Source organism: Haliaeetus leucocephalus, unplaced genomic scaffold (assembly GCF_000737465.1).
Source record: "Haliaeetus leucocephalus isolate CR32 unplaced genomic scaffold, Haliaeetus_leucocephalus-4.0 Scaffold159, whole genome shotgun sequence".
Classification (NCBI taxonomy): Eukaryota; Metazoa; Chordata; class Aves; order Accipitriformes; family Accipitridae; genus Haliaeetus; species Haliaeetus leucocephalus.
In genome coordinates, this window is record NW_010972595.1 from 332,282 (window position 1) to 352,456 (window position 20,175).

Consider the following 20,175-nt stretch of genomic DNA (forward strand, 5'->3'; position numbering starts at 1 on the left):
TGATGCAGTGCACAATGAAGAGAAATAATAGTCTGAGTAAATGTGTCTCAGATAACCCATAATCCAAAAGGTAGTTATCTTTCCTACTACAAATGATGGAAGTATTTGCAGCTGGTGGGGCAGATCGCTAAATCTGCCACTTCTAATTCCTTTTGTGGACTCACTCAGCATCTTGCAGGAGTGACCTCTCAATTCTGTAAGCTTATTCCTGAAAGCTTGGGTATTTCTTGTCTCCCCTGAGTGCTAGAGTGTGCTCAGTCGTAACCTCTCCCATCTGAAAAGCAGTTAAAAGCTACTCCTAGCGCTCAGAATAAAATGAAGGTGTCGAAAATATCAGTGCTCAGTTCTCAGCACTGGGTGATCCTTTCTCTTATTAAAACCATTTGAAAGCCTTTCCAAAGAAAATTAAGACCATGAAGAAATAAATTCTGCATACTCATGCTATTCTCTTGCTTCTGTTGCACTAGAGATGAATGAGGCCTAAGAAACAAAGTTCAGAAGGTCAGTGACATAAGGAAGAAATATGTGTTAGAAGTTAATTCATCTCCGTTATCTGTCTTTTTAATGGTTGAGAAATTTTAGAGTGATTATTTTTTTCAAAGAAAACATAATGTTACTCGAAGGTGCCTGCATCCTGTTTAAAGCAAGAGAAAACAAGAATAAATGCTGTTGGGAAAAAGTTTTGAATATTTGTTTTGTAACTGAATTTAAATTTGTAACCATCATTCTATTTAGCAGACGACTCAAGTGCTTAACATTCATTTTGATAGGAGGAGAAATGACATTAGCATAGAAGGTATTCTGATTTTTGAGCGTTGGCACATAATTATCCCTAAATCATTCATGACGTCAAACAATTTCTAGTCCTGTTCACGTTGGCGTTGAGTTTCATGTTTGCTTGACAGCTTGTATTACACTTGACCTGACACCACATCAGTGATGGAAGAAAGAGATTAGCTTTGTTTTCATATATGTTGTTTGCTTACCAGCATGTTATGGAAATACATAACAGCAGAGAAAAAACGCAATGAATACATTGGCAAAAGTTTCATTATACCAAGTAACGTTTGAGTTTCCTGAGTAAAGCATGTACAAAAGAAATTAGACACTTATTAAACAAAGTGACCTACAGGAATGAGTGTGAAAGCTTGTTCTGTGTTTGATAATCAAACATAATTCAAAGCTCTGAACATGTTTGGGGTAAAAGCTAGATCATGGTTTTCATGATGAGCTGTTCCATTGTTGATGGAAACGAAAACCCCAGTGCTTTTCAAGGCACAAAAGGGATGAGCTGCCATAGGCAGAAGGATAATGAAAGCCAACAAACTTTTCAGCCAAGTATATGAATCAGAATTTTGTAATTAGCACTGGGCAAATAATTGCTTCTTTGATTGAGTGACTAAACTGAAAAGTCAGGATAATGCTTAGCTCTGGGTCAGACACAAGTAATTGCTTGCTTTCTCTCATGGCAAAAACTATTGTTGGGGAGTGGGTTTTTTTGGTGGAAAGGGGGTGGAGAGGAAATGAAAGAACAAGTTGAACTTTTCATCTAACACAAGCAAATCTTTTATTTTTACCCTTTAGTTAAAGCTGGCTAAAAAAGTGAAACATCACCTCAAAGCAAAAATTCTCATTTGGATTTTTTCAGTGCCTCTTCAGTTTTTGACAATCACTTATTTTGAATTAGACTTCAATTCCTAAATACTTTAGCCTGATTCAAAATAGCACTTTTCAACTAATATCACTTGTTGGTTTTCTTCTTCTACATTTATTATTGCCTCCAAGTCCCAGGTTTTGACATAAGAATAGCAAAGCAGTGGTTTAGAAGCAGAGAAAAGAATGAATTGCCTCGCGATGGATCGATTAGTGGTAATAAGTAGTAAAGATTACTATTAGGGTATGAGTTTCAGAAAACTAACCTGTAAATTGACTCTCTCTTCTCTTCGTCCAGCTTCTGCGGACTGAATGGTACAGAACTGCAGACTGAGCAGCCTGAGGGGACTGATATCCCTTTGCCTCTGCCCCCAGGGAGAGACCAGGCAGCAGGTCCAGCACAGAAAACAAAGGGCATGAAGGTGCCCACCAAGCACCTGGCTGGCAGTTTGTAGAGTGCAGTCTTTACATTTGGATTCCCATACAGTTGACTGTTGGACTTCTTCCTTCTTAATGCTTCTACTTGAACTAACTTGTCAGAGTCCCTATCTGGTAAGATACCTATAGCTGGTATACTCAAATTGGAAGCTAGTTGTTCCATGGGGAAGGGATGAGATGAAAGCTAAAGGTCACCAACCTCTTTTGAGGAGCCATTTCATATTCTTCCTCCCCTTCAGTCATTCCCTTCAGACACGATCTTGTTTCTCTTTCAGGGCTAAGTGTTGCATGGGGAAAAAGAGGCCTGATTGTCACTGGATTGAACATAAATTCATGGAGCTGGGGAGCAAGGAGGACTCTCCTCTTGCCAAAGCAGAGAATTGCTATACATCATTGCACAGGCAAATTATCCTAAGTGGGGTAAGAAGGACTGTAACGGAAGCAAGGTCACAGCTCTACTCCCTGACTGGTGCAATAAAATGGCTGATGGTGCAAAATCAAGGAAGAATTTCCACAATGTACTGCATAAGTTATACATTCTTCCATGCCTCTAGGACCATGAACGTTACCCTCAAGGAGCAATGCAGCCATATGCTATCTCTGAACAGAACTATATTTAAAGGACCAAAGGTAACCTGAAAAAAAAATGTTCCCCATAAAGTTAACTACTCAAAAAACCTACTTAAGTACCTGCAGTAATTTTTTTTCCCAGCATGCACCTGGAATGAATATTCCAAATATTCACTTAAATCTGAAATCAAGCCAAATGCTATTCCCAATTTTTAAACTTGTCACTTATATCTATGACTTCACATAAAGTAGAAGCAAAAAGCAGTCAAGCATCCTAAGGACTTTCTAACTACCTGGCATGGCCTGAACGATGGAAAGCAGGCTAAAAAAGAGTTACGTGAAAGTCTCAAAGGAAAACCAGGTGAGGTGCTTTCCATAAGATTTACACACACACTCACAAAACTGACAAGTTGCAAAACAATCTGCATAATTATACAAGGTACCTTTCTACATATTCCCATCGAGTATGCATGCCATGGTGATGTAATGTTCCCAAGGTCAGGATGCTAACAATGTATTTTGCATTTAGCTTCAAAGATCACATCACATCATGTTCATCTTCTACTTGATATTAAAACTGCATAAAACCTTCCGCAGAGTACATCTCTCTACGGAAATTCCAGCTTGCCTCAGGTGCCACTTGCTAAATTAGACACACTCATTTGTTTCAAAAGAGCACAAAAAGGATTTTAAAAAGCACAGAAGCTTTTCCCCCCTCCAGTTATCCTATACTGCACTACTATGGAGCAATTGTTCAGCAGAGATAAATTATGGTGAAATACGTCTTTCTGGATAGCAAAATGTCTTCCAGCTTTCAAGTAAGCTTTTCCAGAAGGTATCAGTACAACGCTTTCTGATTTCTAACTTGGGGCAATAACTTCTAATGTAATTCAAATAACAGGCCATAAAAAGAAGTAAGAAAAAGAAGGAAATTGTCTTTAGAAGTAGTCTTAGACTGTTGTAATTCCAATTTGTCACTGCTGCTGGATTCTGACATATAATATCAAAAGCACTATCAGGCAGCAAGGAGGAACCCAATGTGTTTGCCTTACAACCTGAAATGGGCTTTTTGCTTCCGACAATAATGGAGAAATCAGTCTACCTTTTGGAATAGAAATGGCACCATTATTTATATGACCTGAAAGTTACCTTTTTACCTCTCTCAAGAAGATATAGACAAATGCTGTTCATTCATACGGTTGAGTAACCTTTGTAAAGGTTTTAACCTTTTAAAACAACATTGGCATTATGCAGATTACATGAGCAGGGTTTTGTCAGAAGTCTACTTAGCATTCATTGCTGTGTAGTGGTCTTGACTAGATCGACACACATGAAAACCATATCTGCAGGAGGTTGCAAAGACAAATAATTCTTGAATGGTTGAACAGCTTTGCAAAAAGCTGCATTCTCCTTAAGCAAAGCTGGGAAGAATCTTGTTAATTCAAGTCTGTCTGGGATAATTGTGGAGCCATCTTCATATACCAAAAGCATTCTCAGATAACAACATTCTGTGCCAGCTACTCTGCCACTTGATTTTTGCAGACAGCTGGACAGAAAGAAATGAAGCCCCTGTACTTTACCTTTATAATCAGGGAATTTTCCACTTGCTGATCAAGGAATGATTGTCAAGAAAAATTAAGACCAAAAGGCAGCTTTACATGTTGGCATAGGCAATGTACAGAACACACAGGAAAAGCTTTCAACTACTGTTAAGCAACAGTATAGCTTAACAAAATAAAAATAAAGCAAGCTAAAACTTCAATGTCCAATAAGCCTGTTATCAACACTTCATAGAGTCTGTCTATTTAAAAGGCTACATATTGTATTATATTACATTAAATATATAATATTGCATTCAATCCTGTTGCGCTGCATAGAAGCATGTACTATTGAAACTAGGACCTCTCAAAACGCAGGGTTACGACTTGACCACAAGGTGGGAGCATTGCTCATCACACATACCCAGGGCACATTAGGCTTTGTATGTACTAGCTGTTCAAGATACAAATATCCTGTCTTATTTCTGTGCTATAACCTGCAAACGCGCATGTTACCACTAGAATAATAAGTTCCCAGTACAAACACACAAAAAAGAACCTTTTAATTGTCTGTAATTGCTAGCTTGTCGTGGTTTAATCCTAGCCAGCAACTAAGCACCACGCAGCCGCTCACTCACTCCCCCCACACCCAGTGGGATGGGGGAGAAAATCGGGAAAAGAAGCAAAACCCGTGGGTTGAGATAAGAACAGTTTAATAGAACAGAAAAGAAGAAACTAATAATGATAATGATAAACACTAATAAAATGACAACAGCAATAATAGAAGGATTGGAATGTACAAATGATGCGCAGGGCAATTGCTCACCACCCACCGATCAACACCCAGCTAGTCCCAGAGCAGCGATTCCCCACCCCCACTCCCCAGTTCCTATACTAAATGGGACGTCCCATGGTATGGAATACACCGTTAGCCAGTTTGGGTCAGGTGCCCTGGCTCTGTCCTGCGCCAACTTCTTGTGCCCCTCCAGCCTTCTCACTGGCTGGGCATGAGAAGCTGAAAAATCCTTGACTTTAGTCTAAACTCTACTGAGCAACAGCTGAAAACATCAGTGTTATCAACATTCTTTGCATACTGAATTCAAAACATAGCACCGTACCAGCTACTAGGAAGACAGTTAACTCTATCCCAGCTGAAACCAGGACATAGCTGAAAAGAAATACTTGAATAAACTGTGTTTTGGTCCCCGGCACAAAGAGTTGCACTGAAAACTTTGTATTTACATTGCCGAATCTTTTCCCAGTAGGAGAAAAATGAGGACGTGGTAGACATAACCTGTGAAAGTGGTAATCATGGAATCATAGAATAGTGTGGGTTGGAAGGGACCTTTAAAGGTCATCTAGTCCAACCCCCTGCCATGGGCAGGGACATGTTCAATTAGACCAAGTTGCTCAGAGCCCCATCCAGCCTGACCTTAAACACTTCAGGGATGGGGCATTTACAGCCTCTGGGCAACCTGATCCAGTATTTCACCACCCTCATAGTAAAAAATTTCTTCCTTATATCTAGTCTGAAATGGGGAAGAATAATTTTCTCATTTGTTGCCAGTTTTGTAAGCAGAAAAAAATTGCAAAAAAGAAAGTTTGTGAATGTAGACGAAAATTACTTCCATGTGACCGTTTTTGAATTTTCCATTCAAAGTGTTGAAAAGCAACTATTTCACATGGGGAAATCAGGTTTTCCAAAATGGTTTAATAATGTTCTATCCCACAGGAAACATTTGATGAACTACTTGTGCTGATGATGTCTCTGATAGGGCTGTGTCTTTATGTGGGAAATGGCAGCCCCATATCTCTTTTCTTGGAACTGAAAATGTGGGCAGCACTGAGTTAAGAAGCATCTCCCACAGAAAAAAGCCAATAATATGAAGATTAGATTAACATGAGGAGACTAGCCTATGTTCAAGAGACTTGCACAGGATTTTGAAGCAGTTAAGACTGAAATCTAAGGCATGACTGCAGCTTACAAAGCCATGCTCAAGCTAGTTTTAAAGTAGTTGGCTTTGGTACAGATAGAGTCAGTGGCATGAAGCTCTGGCTAGATGCATACATAGTTCCTCGCTTTCTCAGCGAGCTTGATCCCTGTTTCTAGAGGCATGACCATTTAACTATTTTTTGGGTAGCTTCAAGGTAACTCTGATACAGAAGCTGCATTTCACACCTGTGACTACAGTGAGGACATGCAGCTTCAGTGTCTTTGTGTCCACATGGGATAGTTACTCTGTGTGTCCCTGGCCACTTGGCTCCCGTTGTAGTAGGACAAATGTGTTGGAAATATTTTGGCACGTACGTATTCCTATAACAAGATATGACAATAATTTCCTTTGTATACGCTCAAAAAGCAACTTGGACACAGATCCTGCAAAGATATATGCAATACACACTCTGCAGCTTTTTTCTCCAGATGCAGGATGCCTGTGCAGTAGGACAGGGTAGCAGACTGACCTCACTTGGGAGCAGGGCTCTAGCTGATGCTAATGGGTGGGAGTGAGAAAGCTGAAGCCCTCATAGTAAATCTACACAAATGGGCACCTGTTTAATACAAATACACTCCAGCTACATACTGAACAGAGGCTGTAAAACCCAAGTACACTTGACCCTGCAAAAAGTCCAGGCTGAGTTTCACCCACCAGCAAACTACATGGTGAATGCATTATAGCTGTAACCTCAATCTTTCTAACACCCCCGCTTAATATTTTTTTCCAGCATGTGAAAGACCATGTACAGGCACGTCAGAAAGCATATGTTTGGCTAAACATTTCAGTAGTCTGCAAACAGCTATGTATTATCCATGGATAATGTTCCTTTCTCCACATCCCTCACATGGCTGGTAAGGAGATTTGCTCTGGAGTGAGTAATGAACAGAACAGGTTGCACAGTATTTGTCGAAACAGAAGTGCCACTCTAGCGCTTTCCTTTCTAGGGTGCATCATTCACAATTTTTGTCCTGATTTCTATGAGATTGTTAGCTATAATCTGTCTCTACAGCATCCGAATGAAAAACATTCAGCCTACAAATTGTCCTTGCGTGGTTACAGTTGTTTATTCGCTGTAATCAGCTGGTCCCATGGTATTGGTCTTTTCCCTAAGGGGATGAGCAAAACATTTTCTTACAGGAGAACAAATAGACATTAAACAACCAACACCACACAAAGACTAGCAACTTGCAAGGAACCAAATTCACACCCTCAATCTTCAAGTCAGCATGAAACAATCACTTCTTGGTTCTCCAGCCCAACCAAATAGGTGCCCCTAATCTTTCCAAGATTCTTGAGAGTGCAGGCCTTCAAATGTAACCTGGTCCTCAAAGTTAGGGATTCCCGGGTCTACTCTTGTGTCTGGGCTGATGCTCCTGAGTCCTCCTAAAGAAGCCCCAGTGTTTCTGCATCCACTTGGTCCTGCCAGGGCTGCAGCCTTCTAGCACAGCCACTGCTCAGCCATCACCCACCGCAGTGGGGAGAGTAGCCATTCTGCCCATTAATTCTCCTGGGACCTTGATAGTTACATAGAGCACTGCACGTATTCGTGAACATCTGAAGAGTAGCGTGTTATTTGAGTATTTGTGCTTAATTTCTGCATGACTGCAGAAAGAGTTGTGAATGGTACTTGTTCAAGACTGTTTTCCTGACAGACACTTAACTCAACTGTGTAAATAATATGACCTCTTAAAAAAATAATTGAATTTTCCTAAAGAATTGTTGCTAAGGGTCCTCTTAAAAAAAAAGACCCTGTTTATATGTCTGAAATTAATACATACTTCTAGATGAATTTTTCTACATTTTTACTTGAGGTATCACATTTTCTTCTTATTTATCACTTTGCTAGAGCAATAGGATTTTTAAATAGTTTCTTAAAAGGAAGCAATAAAAGAAAACATGGTATCATTCTAAACTGCAGTACTTAAAATGAAGTTGTCTTTCTTGACCATCAAAACAAACTACTGTATTATTTACATTTAGGAATAGCTGTGTTTCAGTGGATTTCACTGAGACATGCAGAAAGAAAATGCCAGCTCTAACATTAGTTTCCATTTATTTTGCTACCTAATACTTTAGCAATTGCTTTTGGAGCAACGTGGGTTCAGTTACTATCTCAGAGCCCTGTGGTACACAGCTAAGGAGGTGCAAAAGGGTAAACATGCCACAGACCTTACAGCTGGTTTTCCACTTTGCTAAGGCTACTAAAACTTCTGTGGACCTCTACACTAGGCTCAGAATAATCTGACTTTATTCCCAGATGCTCAAGAAACCATCCTATGGCTTGAGATTCCTTCAGTTCAACAATGTTTCAGCAACATCCCTTTTCTATAGCATCCTTAATACGACGTCTATGCTGATGTGCTCACTCCTGATTGCTTCCCACACCTGTGGTTCAACAGCACTTGGCAAATTCCCCCTCAGACAATTAAGTCAAGAAAGCTTTGTGTTTGTATTGGTGTAGTATAGCATGCAATCTCGAAAAACAGGCACACCTTGAGAATGCCAAATGCAAGATCAAATGAAAAATAACTTGAAAGGAGAGCTCTAGCAGAACAGGGCTCCTTCAGCTGCAGTGTCTAAAAAACCTTGTGCAGGTGTTTTCTTAGCTCTGTTTTTTGCATCTCCCATACAGCCTGTCCTAACAGAGAGCAGAATACGACCCAAAGAAAGTCAGAAGGACAGAACCTCACAAATCCACATTTCCTATTAAGCAACTCCAATAATCCAGGATTTTTCTTGCAGGCATGCACAAAAATTGATGGATAAGGCTTACGAAAAGAAGTGGTGCTAGACATTATGTGAAAGGGATGATTTTCCCCCAGAATGCCCCAATGGCTTTTTTCAAGCCTAATGACTGTTTCTGTTAAGTCTGTTTCTGGTTACCACACCATTTTTTGGTTTTAGAATAAACTGCAGATGTTTAGGAAACAGTAGATTGCATATAAAAATGGGTGACAAACTGTAATAAAATGTTGTCCTTACCAACTGTTTTCTTTGATTCATCCCCCACACTGGACTGATCTTTTTTGTCCAACTTACTGTCTTCCTTTAATTCACCTAGAAAGAAGCAATAAGAAACATTATAAGCATTTTAATGCAGACTGCAGTTTATTAATGCTTGTAACTCAAATTGCAACATCCAAAGGAGCTGTTCCTTAGGAGAAAAGGTCTGAATTCACAAGGAACTGGATTAACACATCTTCATAGAATAAAGCACCAGACAAAATTTATCCAACTACTACAGAAAATCAAGTCTTACAATCTACTTTTAAATTTATTCTAATTGTTCACACCTTTTTAAGTACACATGCAAACTCATACTCCCTCTGATTGTATCTAGGCCATTAAAAAACCTGAGCACAACCTTCATTTCAAAATCAGGACTCCGAAACATTTATGCTTTCAAAAGACTAAGACCCTGTGAGACTTCAACATAAGTCTCTGCATTAAGAACCACCTTAGATATCCCAAACAGTCCTATATAATGTTATCTTGCTTTCTCTTACCAGTTTCCTTTATCCACAGATTCATTTGGGTTGGTCCTTTGATGACGGTATCAGGGAACAAACAATCATCCTAGCATTGATCACTGGCTTTAGAGTCTTTGTAGAAAACCAGGAGAGCAAGGCCTTTGGCAGAGCAACGGTTGATGCAGAATGAAAATGGCAACTTTAGCTGGGTTGTATTTTATGAAGCCAGGAAAGTTAACCAGAGTCATTCTCATTTTCTGTCCTCTACTAGTCATACAGCAGAGCATATCAGACCTTCCCAGACCATCCCTTCATTGAATGAGAATGCCAAATGCAAGATCAAATGAAAAATAACTTAAAGGGAGAACTCTAGCAGAACAGGGCTCCTTCAGCTGCAGTGTCTAAACATCAGCAAAGAAGGTGTCCTTCCTTCGGATGTCCAGAGAAGCAACAGCAGCCTGCCCAGATGGGAGCAGGCAGCTCAGCTTTTCCTTTCCCCCCAGAGGAGTAGCACTGAATTTGTGACCCACACCTTAACACAAAAAACTGTAGAAGTCTCGCTTCAGAATTTTGTAGATGTGAGGTATGTTACAGGGCTGCATTAAAGTGATGCTTATTCCATTTGTATTACTATTTTTGTTAGTATAACTACTTCCCAGCCTTTGGATCAAGATTATAGGTATTGTGTGTTAAAGAGGATCTAATCTGCCTTCAAAATAGTCATGGCCAGTGGATATTTATTTTTGGAACAACTCAAAAAAAGAGAAATTTCAGAGAAGCAAAGTCTCCCTCTTCCACGTTGTGCCCTAAACACTAGAATATTTCTTATTCTTGGATGACACAGGATCGATCTTCCTCTCCATTTAAGCTTCATCATGGTATAAAAGAGGAATGCTTTTCAAATCTTAAAATATTTAACAAGATGGAAAAAACATGTCCTGTTCAGTTCTCATTCAGAGCTAAAACTTTTCATATTTTCCTTCCTAAGTTTGCTGTGTGGGTTAGAGAAAAATGAAAGCAAGATGATACAGACAAGCAGTAACCTCCTCAGCTTATGACACTGCCATTGACTTGGGCTAATTGAAAAGAGAGGTATGAGCGGCTCCAAGCAGGAGGTGTCTGCTTGACGAAGGTGGCCTCTAAAAGAAGGACACTGTCTTCAGCAAATGAAATGAAAATGTATCTAGCAAAGCACAAAAGTCTTCCTGCATTTCCTCCACCATCATATGCCTGACGGTAATGATGAGCTAATAATGCTATATTCGACCACTGCATAAAGAAGTTGCTTGACCTTAAGAGTGTGCAGGAGAAGATGATGAACATCCACACATACGTTATTTCAGTTTGATCTCTCTGAGAAAGCACATGGGCAGCGAGTGACTAAGAGAGACTTTCAACTCACCTGACAACACAATTTCTGAACTTTCATTGAATATAACTTATTATGAATAGGGGACTTCTGCGTATTGTAATATCTACCCTGCCATACTGCCAGCAGCAGAGCAGAACGATGATCATAATGATCTTTTTGAAAGGGATTACAAAGGCAGAGAAATAATAAGGTAAATACTTTACAATGAGATATTAACATATAGGCACAAAGGAAGCTGTGGTGAACCCAGAGATATGAATGTTAAGATTTCATCAGTTTCCAAAGACTCTGCAGTGATTGTACCTCATAAAGGCCTTATCCCATAAATTAAGGAGCAGAATTTCTTTTCCTGAGGAAGACACTAATTTTCAGAAATCATTATAATTCCTTTCAAAGCGTTTTTGACACCTGCAGCAGAGAGACATTGCAGAAAAAGGTACTGTCAAAATCACTAGAGCACACTTAACCCCTGTATTGCTAGACGCATGTAAAACAAAGGATTTCAGAAGAAAAGTCTGATGCAGTCTAACTGGGATTTCATATGTCCCCATCCTTTTTGTCTCCTTGGGGGGCCCATTCCTATTCACCCGTGTAACGCTGTCTGAAGACAAATTCCATATATAACAGAGCATGACAGCTTGGATCCCCATAGTCCTTCCAATCTCAAAAAACCCTAATGATGAAGTGATCACTGGGAAATGCCAGAAGCCAAGTGAAATACATGAGAATCATATCAGGAATGTTTTAAACAGAATTTCTGCCTCTGCTGCCATCGAAACTTACTGCTTGAGCCTGGGACTTTCAAAGCCTGTATGCTCACTCAGGCTTTTTCTAAAAGGATGCTTCAAAGTCTGAGGGTTTTGCTGGTTTTGGACTGGCTGATACTAGCCAAGTTTGTGACAAGTCACATGTGGCTGTACTGTCATTTTTTAATAATGGCTTCAAGGAGCAGGAGCTGGGGAGGGAAGGACAGTGTCTAAAGAGACACTTGGCCAAGAGACAGCTGATGTGTTCTCATGGGTCTAATAATTTTTTTTTAATGTTTAATACAATTTGCAAACATTTCTTCCACCTTTCTTGGGTGTAAAGCGTGATTCGTATTTTGACACAGTTCTACAGCAAGTTAAAACATAAATAAAATTTCTGGAAAAAAAAAGAATATCTCCATAAAAAGGCTTGTGACTCCCCTAATAAAAAAAAACTAAGCAAAGGAAGCATAAATAAAGTAACCCTTAAAAACAGTGGGGGGAGGGGAAATCCTCTGTCCCAAAACATATTTATAGCTGTGACTCTGTTCAAAGATACCTTTAACTGGCCTTAAAAAGAGTTTATAAGACAACTTTGGCTTCTCCTCTGTCAGTTACCCAAACAACGAAGCTGTTCATTGAACCAAGGGTATTTGTTTCAGCTTTTCAGCCTGTGTATCATAAGAGGCTGCTTCATTTTCATGAGAAAAGACATTTTTTCCTTTCCTCCAAAAGCACCAAGCAGGTATAATGAACCCCATCTTCTACAGAAGAACAGTACGTGGGAGTTAATTTACAGGTTACAATTCCCATATGCAGGTGACTATGCCTATGTCCAGGAAAAGGCTCTGAGCCCACGACATCCTTTCAGGACACCAGGTTCCCCCATCACTGAGATGAGATACTGATTTTAGGGCTGGATTTACATTTCAGTGGAAGGAGAGAACTCACCATTCTGGACATGCTGTTTCTCTTCTCCTGCTGCGTGATAAGAGTCCGTTCCCTTATCTGTCCTAGGTGCATTTTTCCCTTGAGAGGCTTCGTGTTTGTTCACCCCAGTTTGCTGAGTCCCATTTACATGATTCTTACTGGAATCTGCGCTTTTGTTTTCCCCAGGATTTGGTTCTTTGCTGTTCTCTGTCTTTGCTGCTGTGGCATCTTCAGCTGGCTTCTTCTCATCCTTTTCATCTGTTTTCTTTTCATCTGTTCCTTGCTGAGCATTTTCCTCTGCTTCTTTCTTAGCTTTTTCTTCTGCATCTTCAGCAAAGAAAGAAGCAAAACAAGGAAAGAAATCATGATTATCAGTCAATTTGACAAGAATGATGTAACTCACACATCTAAGTCTACTTCAACTTTTTACATGCAAACAGCGGTTACTTAGATAAATGTAGGAATTGACTTGATACGGGAAAAAGAGCACTGGAGAACATTTAAGGAAGTATTCTGAAAAAACACCCCATGTTGGCCTAAATGTATATGATGTGCATGTCTTTTTTTTACTATATAAGGTTCACCTTGAAAATGAAGTTCCTCAAAATTCTTAAAAGGCAAATTAAAAAGAGATATTAGCTATTGAAGGCTCTAGGCGTGCCCAGGTTAATTTCATTTTTGACACACAACAATCAGTCAAATGACATTCAGTTTATCTCATACCATACTATGTAACTCTAAGCACATAAGAAGTTTTGGTTCTTTGGTATTTACTTTTTTTCCCTCTTGTTCCAGGTTGCTTCCAATGCCAGCTTCCTAATCTCTTCTGTTGCACTTACTGTTATCCTTTCTTTATGGCTCTGTTCTTTCTTGGCAAACTAATATATTGCTACTAGTACTTGCTCTTCCACTTCAAAAAGTCTTGCAGTCAATCAGAAATATGCAAAGGTATAAATTCACAAGTGAGTGTTGAACAATGGCAGCATCTCAAAATACTGTCATTCAGAAAAAAAAATGAATTCACTGAGAAGCCATTTTCCCCCATTCAGGATACTACTCCTGTTTTTGTTTCTTATCCAAACCATAGGTACTGATGCAACCCACACTTACAACATAGGTTGCAAATACTTTGCCTCCAGGTGTTGAGATCACTACATTTCTAGCCCAGGTTGGGCACAGCACACCCCCACAGACTCAGCTGCAAAGGCTCCGTGTGGCTTCCTGCCTCACACTGGAAAGCAGGACTCAACCACAGTCCCTCAGTGCAGCCCTTGAGCTAATAAACAAGGCTGGGTGTGCGCAGACTCTGGGCAGAGACTCCATAATTTTCTGTCCTTTTTCCATGATCAATAGAGACTTATCTGCCAAAGCAGGTCAGTAGCTCAGCACACACTCTATTTGGAACCTGTGAGCTTATGCAGTTTCAAGAGCATATCTATATCCATACTGAGTCTAAGCATTCAGATGTGACCACCCTACGCCTGTATTAAAGATTCCTGGGTCGGCAATATCCCAGCCCACTCATTACCCCATCGTGGGCAACCAATTGCACTTTAATTGTGATAGGAATCACAGATGTACCTCCTGTTTTCTCAGAGATCATGTAAACTGATGAGGAGAGGAGCAGATCCTACAAAACACTGAATAATGTCTACCTTGGTCCTGCGAAAGTATTCTTGACATCTATAGGGAAGATGGTTTGTGCCTTACAGGAGCAGGCTCTTGGCCAGTGAGTAAAAATTACAAAAGAATTTCTAAGTCTCTTGTCAAATACTTCTTATGAGTGAATCAGAACCAGTTTTGAGAAAAATATACTGATGGCATACAAGAGAGAATGGGGGAAAACTGTCTTTATAAGAAATGCCAATCTATATTTCCTTGCCAGCAGCTAACTAAAGTTAATTAATTTTTAAATTAATAAATTATGGCTCACATGAAAATATAATTAAATTAGATATGAGCCTCCCTCACTTTATTAATCATTCCTGAAATCTATGGTAGCTTCCATAGATAGCTCAGCTAGGTATGTTGATATTTTCTCTGGAGTCTCATGGTATACAGAAGGATTCCTCTCATTTGGGGGTCTGAAAAAGAAATGCTGCATTTTGCACCTGAACCACAGGAGAGATTGTCTCAGGAGACTGAGGCTTGCTACAGCACTGTTGGACGAGTGCCTCTTGTCAAAATTAGTGTCAGAAAATACTTTATCTAAATGGTGCTTTGCACATCAGGGTGTTTGTTCATTCAGTTTTTTAATTTGTAGCTATTTAATGATGATCCTTTAAGCAAAAAGAGATCAGTAATAAACCCACTTACTTTGCCCACACAGTCCGAGAAATCTGCTATAAATACCACACTCAGGATAAAAATAGCTCACTGATGCTTTTTGGGATAATGCCATTACCAAAGGGAATACAGTATTCTATAAATAATTTAATAATAATAATAATAACAGTAATAGTAAGAATAATAGATGGTTTCCACCCCTTCTGATCCTCAGTTGCTATCTTATCTTAATAATTCTTATTTTTATTGGCAGAGCATCTTGATGCATTGCAAGACACCGGTTTGATGGGGGTCAGCAATTTAAATTCCTGCTGTGTGGCAGGCCCTGCTGCACATGGCTAAGACAGGCAAGGCAGATGGAAACGGGTGCAAAGACTTGCTGCAAGTCAGGAGCAAGAGAGCAGCTGAGCAAATGTTTTGATGCAAGGGCTCTGGAGTCCAAGAACAGTTCCTTAGTCCCCAGTCCATACAAGGGTACGCTGAGCCATACATTTGTATAGATCTTTCAGGATAAAAAAATATGTATGCTTGTACTGCTAAATGCACCCAGAAACACAGAAATTATGCAAAAGTCAATGAATTCAGATGAACAGAAGCTGAGACTGCTTTCTGAATCTTTGACCCATGAACTGGGACCCTGATCCAAGTTATTGGAGATGAAGTTTGGCAAAACCATAAAGTAAATCAACTATTCAGGGCTAAACATTGTCAGAAAGGTAAAGATAAAATGACCTACTCCAGGGGTCCTATGTCTAATATGCAGACTGGTGAGCTCTCTGCTTTCAAGTGATCTATTAATTCTTCCATAGACTATCCTCAGGAGCCACTAGAAGGACTTTTTTTTTATGAGGCAACTGAAAATAAAACATTTTCCAGCTGAAGTATTAATAACCAAAAATTTATCACCAGGATACTTTGTAAAGAATGGCTATGAAATACTGCATCAATACATATTACCAGTAGGAGCATTAAGCCATGTGTGCACATCCACTTGAATCAAAACTTGACATTTACATGTGCACATTTAGAAAAAACTCTTTATGTAAAGCAGTCACTGCAAGTGGGTATAAAGCACACTTAAAAGTTAAATATCCAGAACTTATTATGATCTACTCTATATATTTGTTTTAGGTGAAATATAAGATGGATTTTATTTATTTCCCCACAGGTCTCTCTTGCATATAGGATTTTTATCTAGTAGATCCTTAGTAGACAAGCAAATATGTATGGTACATGTTGAAATGAAATCCTTAAAACTAGTTAACTGTATTGGCTTCATTCACTCAACAGTCCTATACTGTGAGACACTGACCATGTTAAATGCTTTGCTTGTTTCATTAGCTTTAATTTGTTTGGTCCACAAAGAACTGGGAAATAGTAAATACCGATTAAAAAAATAAAAGCTTTAAAAACAGCCCCTGGCAAATAAGCAGATTTTGAATTACGTTTCTGTTTTCATTTTCATGGAATGCCTAGAAAGGCTTTTCCTGAATGGCAAATTTTAATCACAAAGGAATATTTAATTTGAATAATAATGCATGCTTTCCTGCACCTTTAGACAGGGCCTTCAGTTGGAGAGGAACAATGTGCTCTGGCAAACAGGAGAACTATGCCAAACCTTCCATCAGTCCTGACGCCAAGGCCACATAATACATTAAAATCGAACTCCTTCCATTTACATGAAATACAACAACTCCATTAAATAAGGGTTTGAGTAACAAGCATTCAGCTCAGATAAGAAATTGTATCACAAACAGTTTCATGAAGAAAAAAAAATAATCAGTGGTACATTGAAGATTTTTGGTTCCAAAGCTGGTCTAAATCACCAGAGGGCTCAAGGAGACCTTGGGCAATCATCCAGCACCTGGAGGCAAGGGGCAGTTATACCTATGTCATTCTCAACAGATGGATATCATTAGTTCCGAAAGGCCTCCAACAATGGAGATTTGCCAATGTCTAACTTATTATCAGTTTATAATCACCTGCCAATTTTTTCTCCTCTTAACAGCCTAGGGTATTTGAATAAAAAAATAATTCCCTTATTTTGCAGCTGCAGTAGTCTTCAGAAAACTGCTTTCAGCTATAAATCTTCTCAGCTATAAACAACAGTTACCATCATTCTTATTGCTGTACTCTGTATTGTCTGCAACTGGTCCATATGTTTCCTGAACTGGAGTGGCCAAAACTGGACGCAGGACTGCTGTAAGGGCCTTGATACTGCTGGAAAAATGGGAAGAATGCCAGAGGGATCTTAGAAGCAAGGTGTGGGTTTTTGGTTTTGGTTTTTTGTTGGTTTTTTTTTTATTTGGGGGTGCAGGGAGGGGTTGGGGGTCTTTTTTAGTAGCATGGCAATATTCAACCATGGTCAACTTGCAACCAACGCAGCTGTCATATTCTCTGAAATATTTGCAGTTCCTCCCAGATTAATGACATCATGAGCATTTGCAGCACAGTTCCCAATTCATTATCCAAGTTATCACTAGAAATAGGAAACCAGCTGTGAATCCAGAATATCTTGTCCTTCTTCCCTGAACTATCATATATACCTTTTTCAGCCTTAACAGTGAACAATTGATAACCTATCTCTACAAATGCTGTTCCAGCTATTTTTGCACCCACCCTGAGTCTGACTCATGACTTTAGGGGACCTCCCTTACAATTACTTTTTTTTCCTCCCATTGTCCATATCCTCTTCATTATGTACACTTACACCATGTAAGAAGAGTGTAAGGCACAGATGAGTCACAATATTCCTATCTTTCTGAACTCAGTGTAGGTTGTTGACCTTGAAAAGCAGATTCTTTCAAACTAACAGTGCTTACTTGGAGAATAATTTGATTGAAGAAGAGCTTGAAGAAGAAGAAGTGAAAAGAATTTTTATTCTTTCACTAACAAGCCTGGCTGTTACCTTTGGTGGCTTGTGCTTTCCATTTCTCCCGGTTCTGCTGCACCACCTCAGTCCAGGTGGCTTTAAAACATTTGAAGTCCACAGTGAGTATGGAGCAGTTGAGTGAGGCACTTCCTTCGGACCCAGTGCTCTTGACACTTGATCTTTTAACTTCGGAGGGATTAATGCTATTCAGACTGGGACACAAGATCACAAACACAGAAGAAATCAGTATGCCATACACCCAAGTACAGCTAAGAAGAAATAATGACTGTAAGTCTAGATAACTTAACAGAGTCAACCAGGAAAATCAAAAACTAAGTTTGATTCCCTCATCCTCCCCTCCCTCCGACCCACCCCAGGGCAATGATGTTAAAGCAAACACCACAACCTGAGCCAGTATTAGAAATAAAGGGCAGCTTTTCCCTGCTTATTTTTTGGTATTCACAGTCCCTAAGAAATAGAATCACTCAAAGTGTTGCCATTACCTTTATTGTGCATCTTCACTCCCTAAATATTAATTGGAGAGTCAGACAATTCTAGAAATCAAATATGTCAAAGGAGGAGCCTCCTAAAATTCACCATGGCAGCCATTAGGCACAGGACAGGAGGCCAACCTCTGTCCAGGGCTTGGTGACCTCAGCTGAGGCTGAAATCAGGCACTCATTTCAGTTACACACCCTACAGTTGTCTTTCAAGGATGGACACTTTATTGCACACATATTGATATAGGCAGCAAGACCACTGACGTAGAAAAATATTAGTGCTTGCTCTTTGTGTAACAGCCCAAGAGTAAAGAAGTCACCTGGGAGAGGGAGTCCTGACTTGGTAGCCCTACCCTAGGGAGCACTAGCCATGTGGCATTTGAATCCCAAGACATGCCCTGTCCACGAAACTACTAAAAGAGTAGTTTCTCTACAACAGCAGAGCAGGTTGAATGGGCCAAGAGTCCTTACAGCTGAATTCCAGGTAAATTCTGGTTGTACTTCACACATTTGCATAACCCTAAATACTGTCACTAAAGTGTGCTTATACATCCCAGTCCTCTTTGGTATTTCAATCTCATTTATACTTCTAGACATGAAGCAATGAGTGCCTCAAAACAAGTCCCTCTACCTTCTCTTTGACATTAGTGACTGAGAGAGCACTAAAGTTCACGTGACTGCATGGCTACAACCATCTGTGTTCACTGCCTTTGGAATCATGGCTTGGGTTCATGCCAGCCTCCCCTTTTGCCCTCCCCTGGGCTGGAGTTTCCCTGCAACAAAGTCACGTCACAAGGTGAGCTGCAGTGTTGGCAATGCAGATATGGGGCTTTAAGCCACATGGAAGACATATGCTGTGGTGGGGAAACCGGGGGAGTTGGGTGCAATGGCAGCATGTGCAGAGTGAAAGGAAAGGGCGCATGGTTATTCACCTGGAACGCCTGAACCCAGACATGCCAGAACGGGAAGCTTCATCAATGAGCGGAGTCACAATCTTCTCAGTCATGTCAGTCAGCACAGTAAAAGTGGGTTCCACGATGAAATCAATGAAACCTGAGCAAAAACACAAGCAGAGTCAAGCAGGCAAGACAAGGATTTATGTGGAGTCACTGCTTCAGTGATCACAGACAACCACACTGTAAAAGAGAGCGTAAAAAATTATACCTTGAAAAAGGGATAAGCAAATACTAGAAAGGGAAAATGGAGTTATACATTAATCCCTGACCCAAGAGCCTGGATATAGCATGCAATAAAAGGTACCTACTTCAACACCAGAAAGAAACTGTGGCAAATCAGAACATAAACAGATGCAGTAGAACTTGTTTTATATGAGTAGTGTGATATTTAAGCCAAATTCCTAGCAGATTTGGATAAAACCCAGTTTCAAAGATGAACTCTCTAAAAGCAGAAAATTAATGTAACAGTAATAATACTGGTAAGCTTTGCTGGTGTGGAGTTAACATGCAAACCTCCCTACTGCGTATCAGTGGGTTGCTGTGAATATTCACTCCTCAGTGCTTGGCCAGCTTGCTCTTGTTCATAATAAAAGAGATTTAGATGTTCCCCCCGCCCCTTTTTTAATATAAGGAAAGGAAAAAAATAAAGGGCCAAATAATTTCTACTTCAGTATACAGTTTGGCAGAGATGAATATGGCTCTAATCTGAATGTTGGGAAAGGCAGACTGAAGGGCCCTGTGGCCATAAGCTCATGAGATGAAGGAAAACCAAAGTTGCACAGAAAAAATGTGAGAGTGAGGAGCTTAAAGTACCTTACACCTTCCCCAAAATTCTCACCTGGGGCAA

General features: G+C 39.8%; 1 protein-coding gene across 2 annotated transcripts in view; it reads right to left on the minus strand.

Moving 5' to 3' along the window:
* The window catches only part of PDE1C (phosphodiesterase 1C, calmodulin-dependent 70kDa), a 320,002-nt gene that overhangs the window by 23,259 nt on the left and 276,568 nt on the right, over positions 1–20,175 (minus strand). For both annotated transcript variants that reach the window (XM_010562366.1, XM_010562367.1), the window contains 4 exons: positions 19,305–19,425; positions 17,909–18,084; positions 12,736–13,035; positions 9,179–9,253 (listed from right to left, as the gene is read on the minus strand). In XM_010562366.1, coding sequence (XP_010560668.1) covers positions 9,179–9,253; positions 12,736–13,035; positions 17,909–18,084; positions 19,305–19,425 — 672 coding nt within the window. The remainder of the gene's footprint in view (positions 1–9,178; positions 9,254–12,735; positions 13,036–17,908; positions 18,085–19,304; positions 19,426–20,175) is intronic.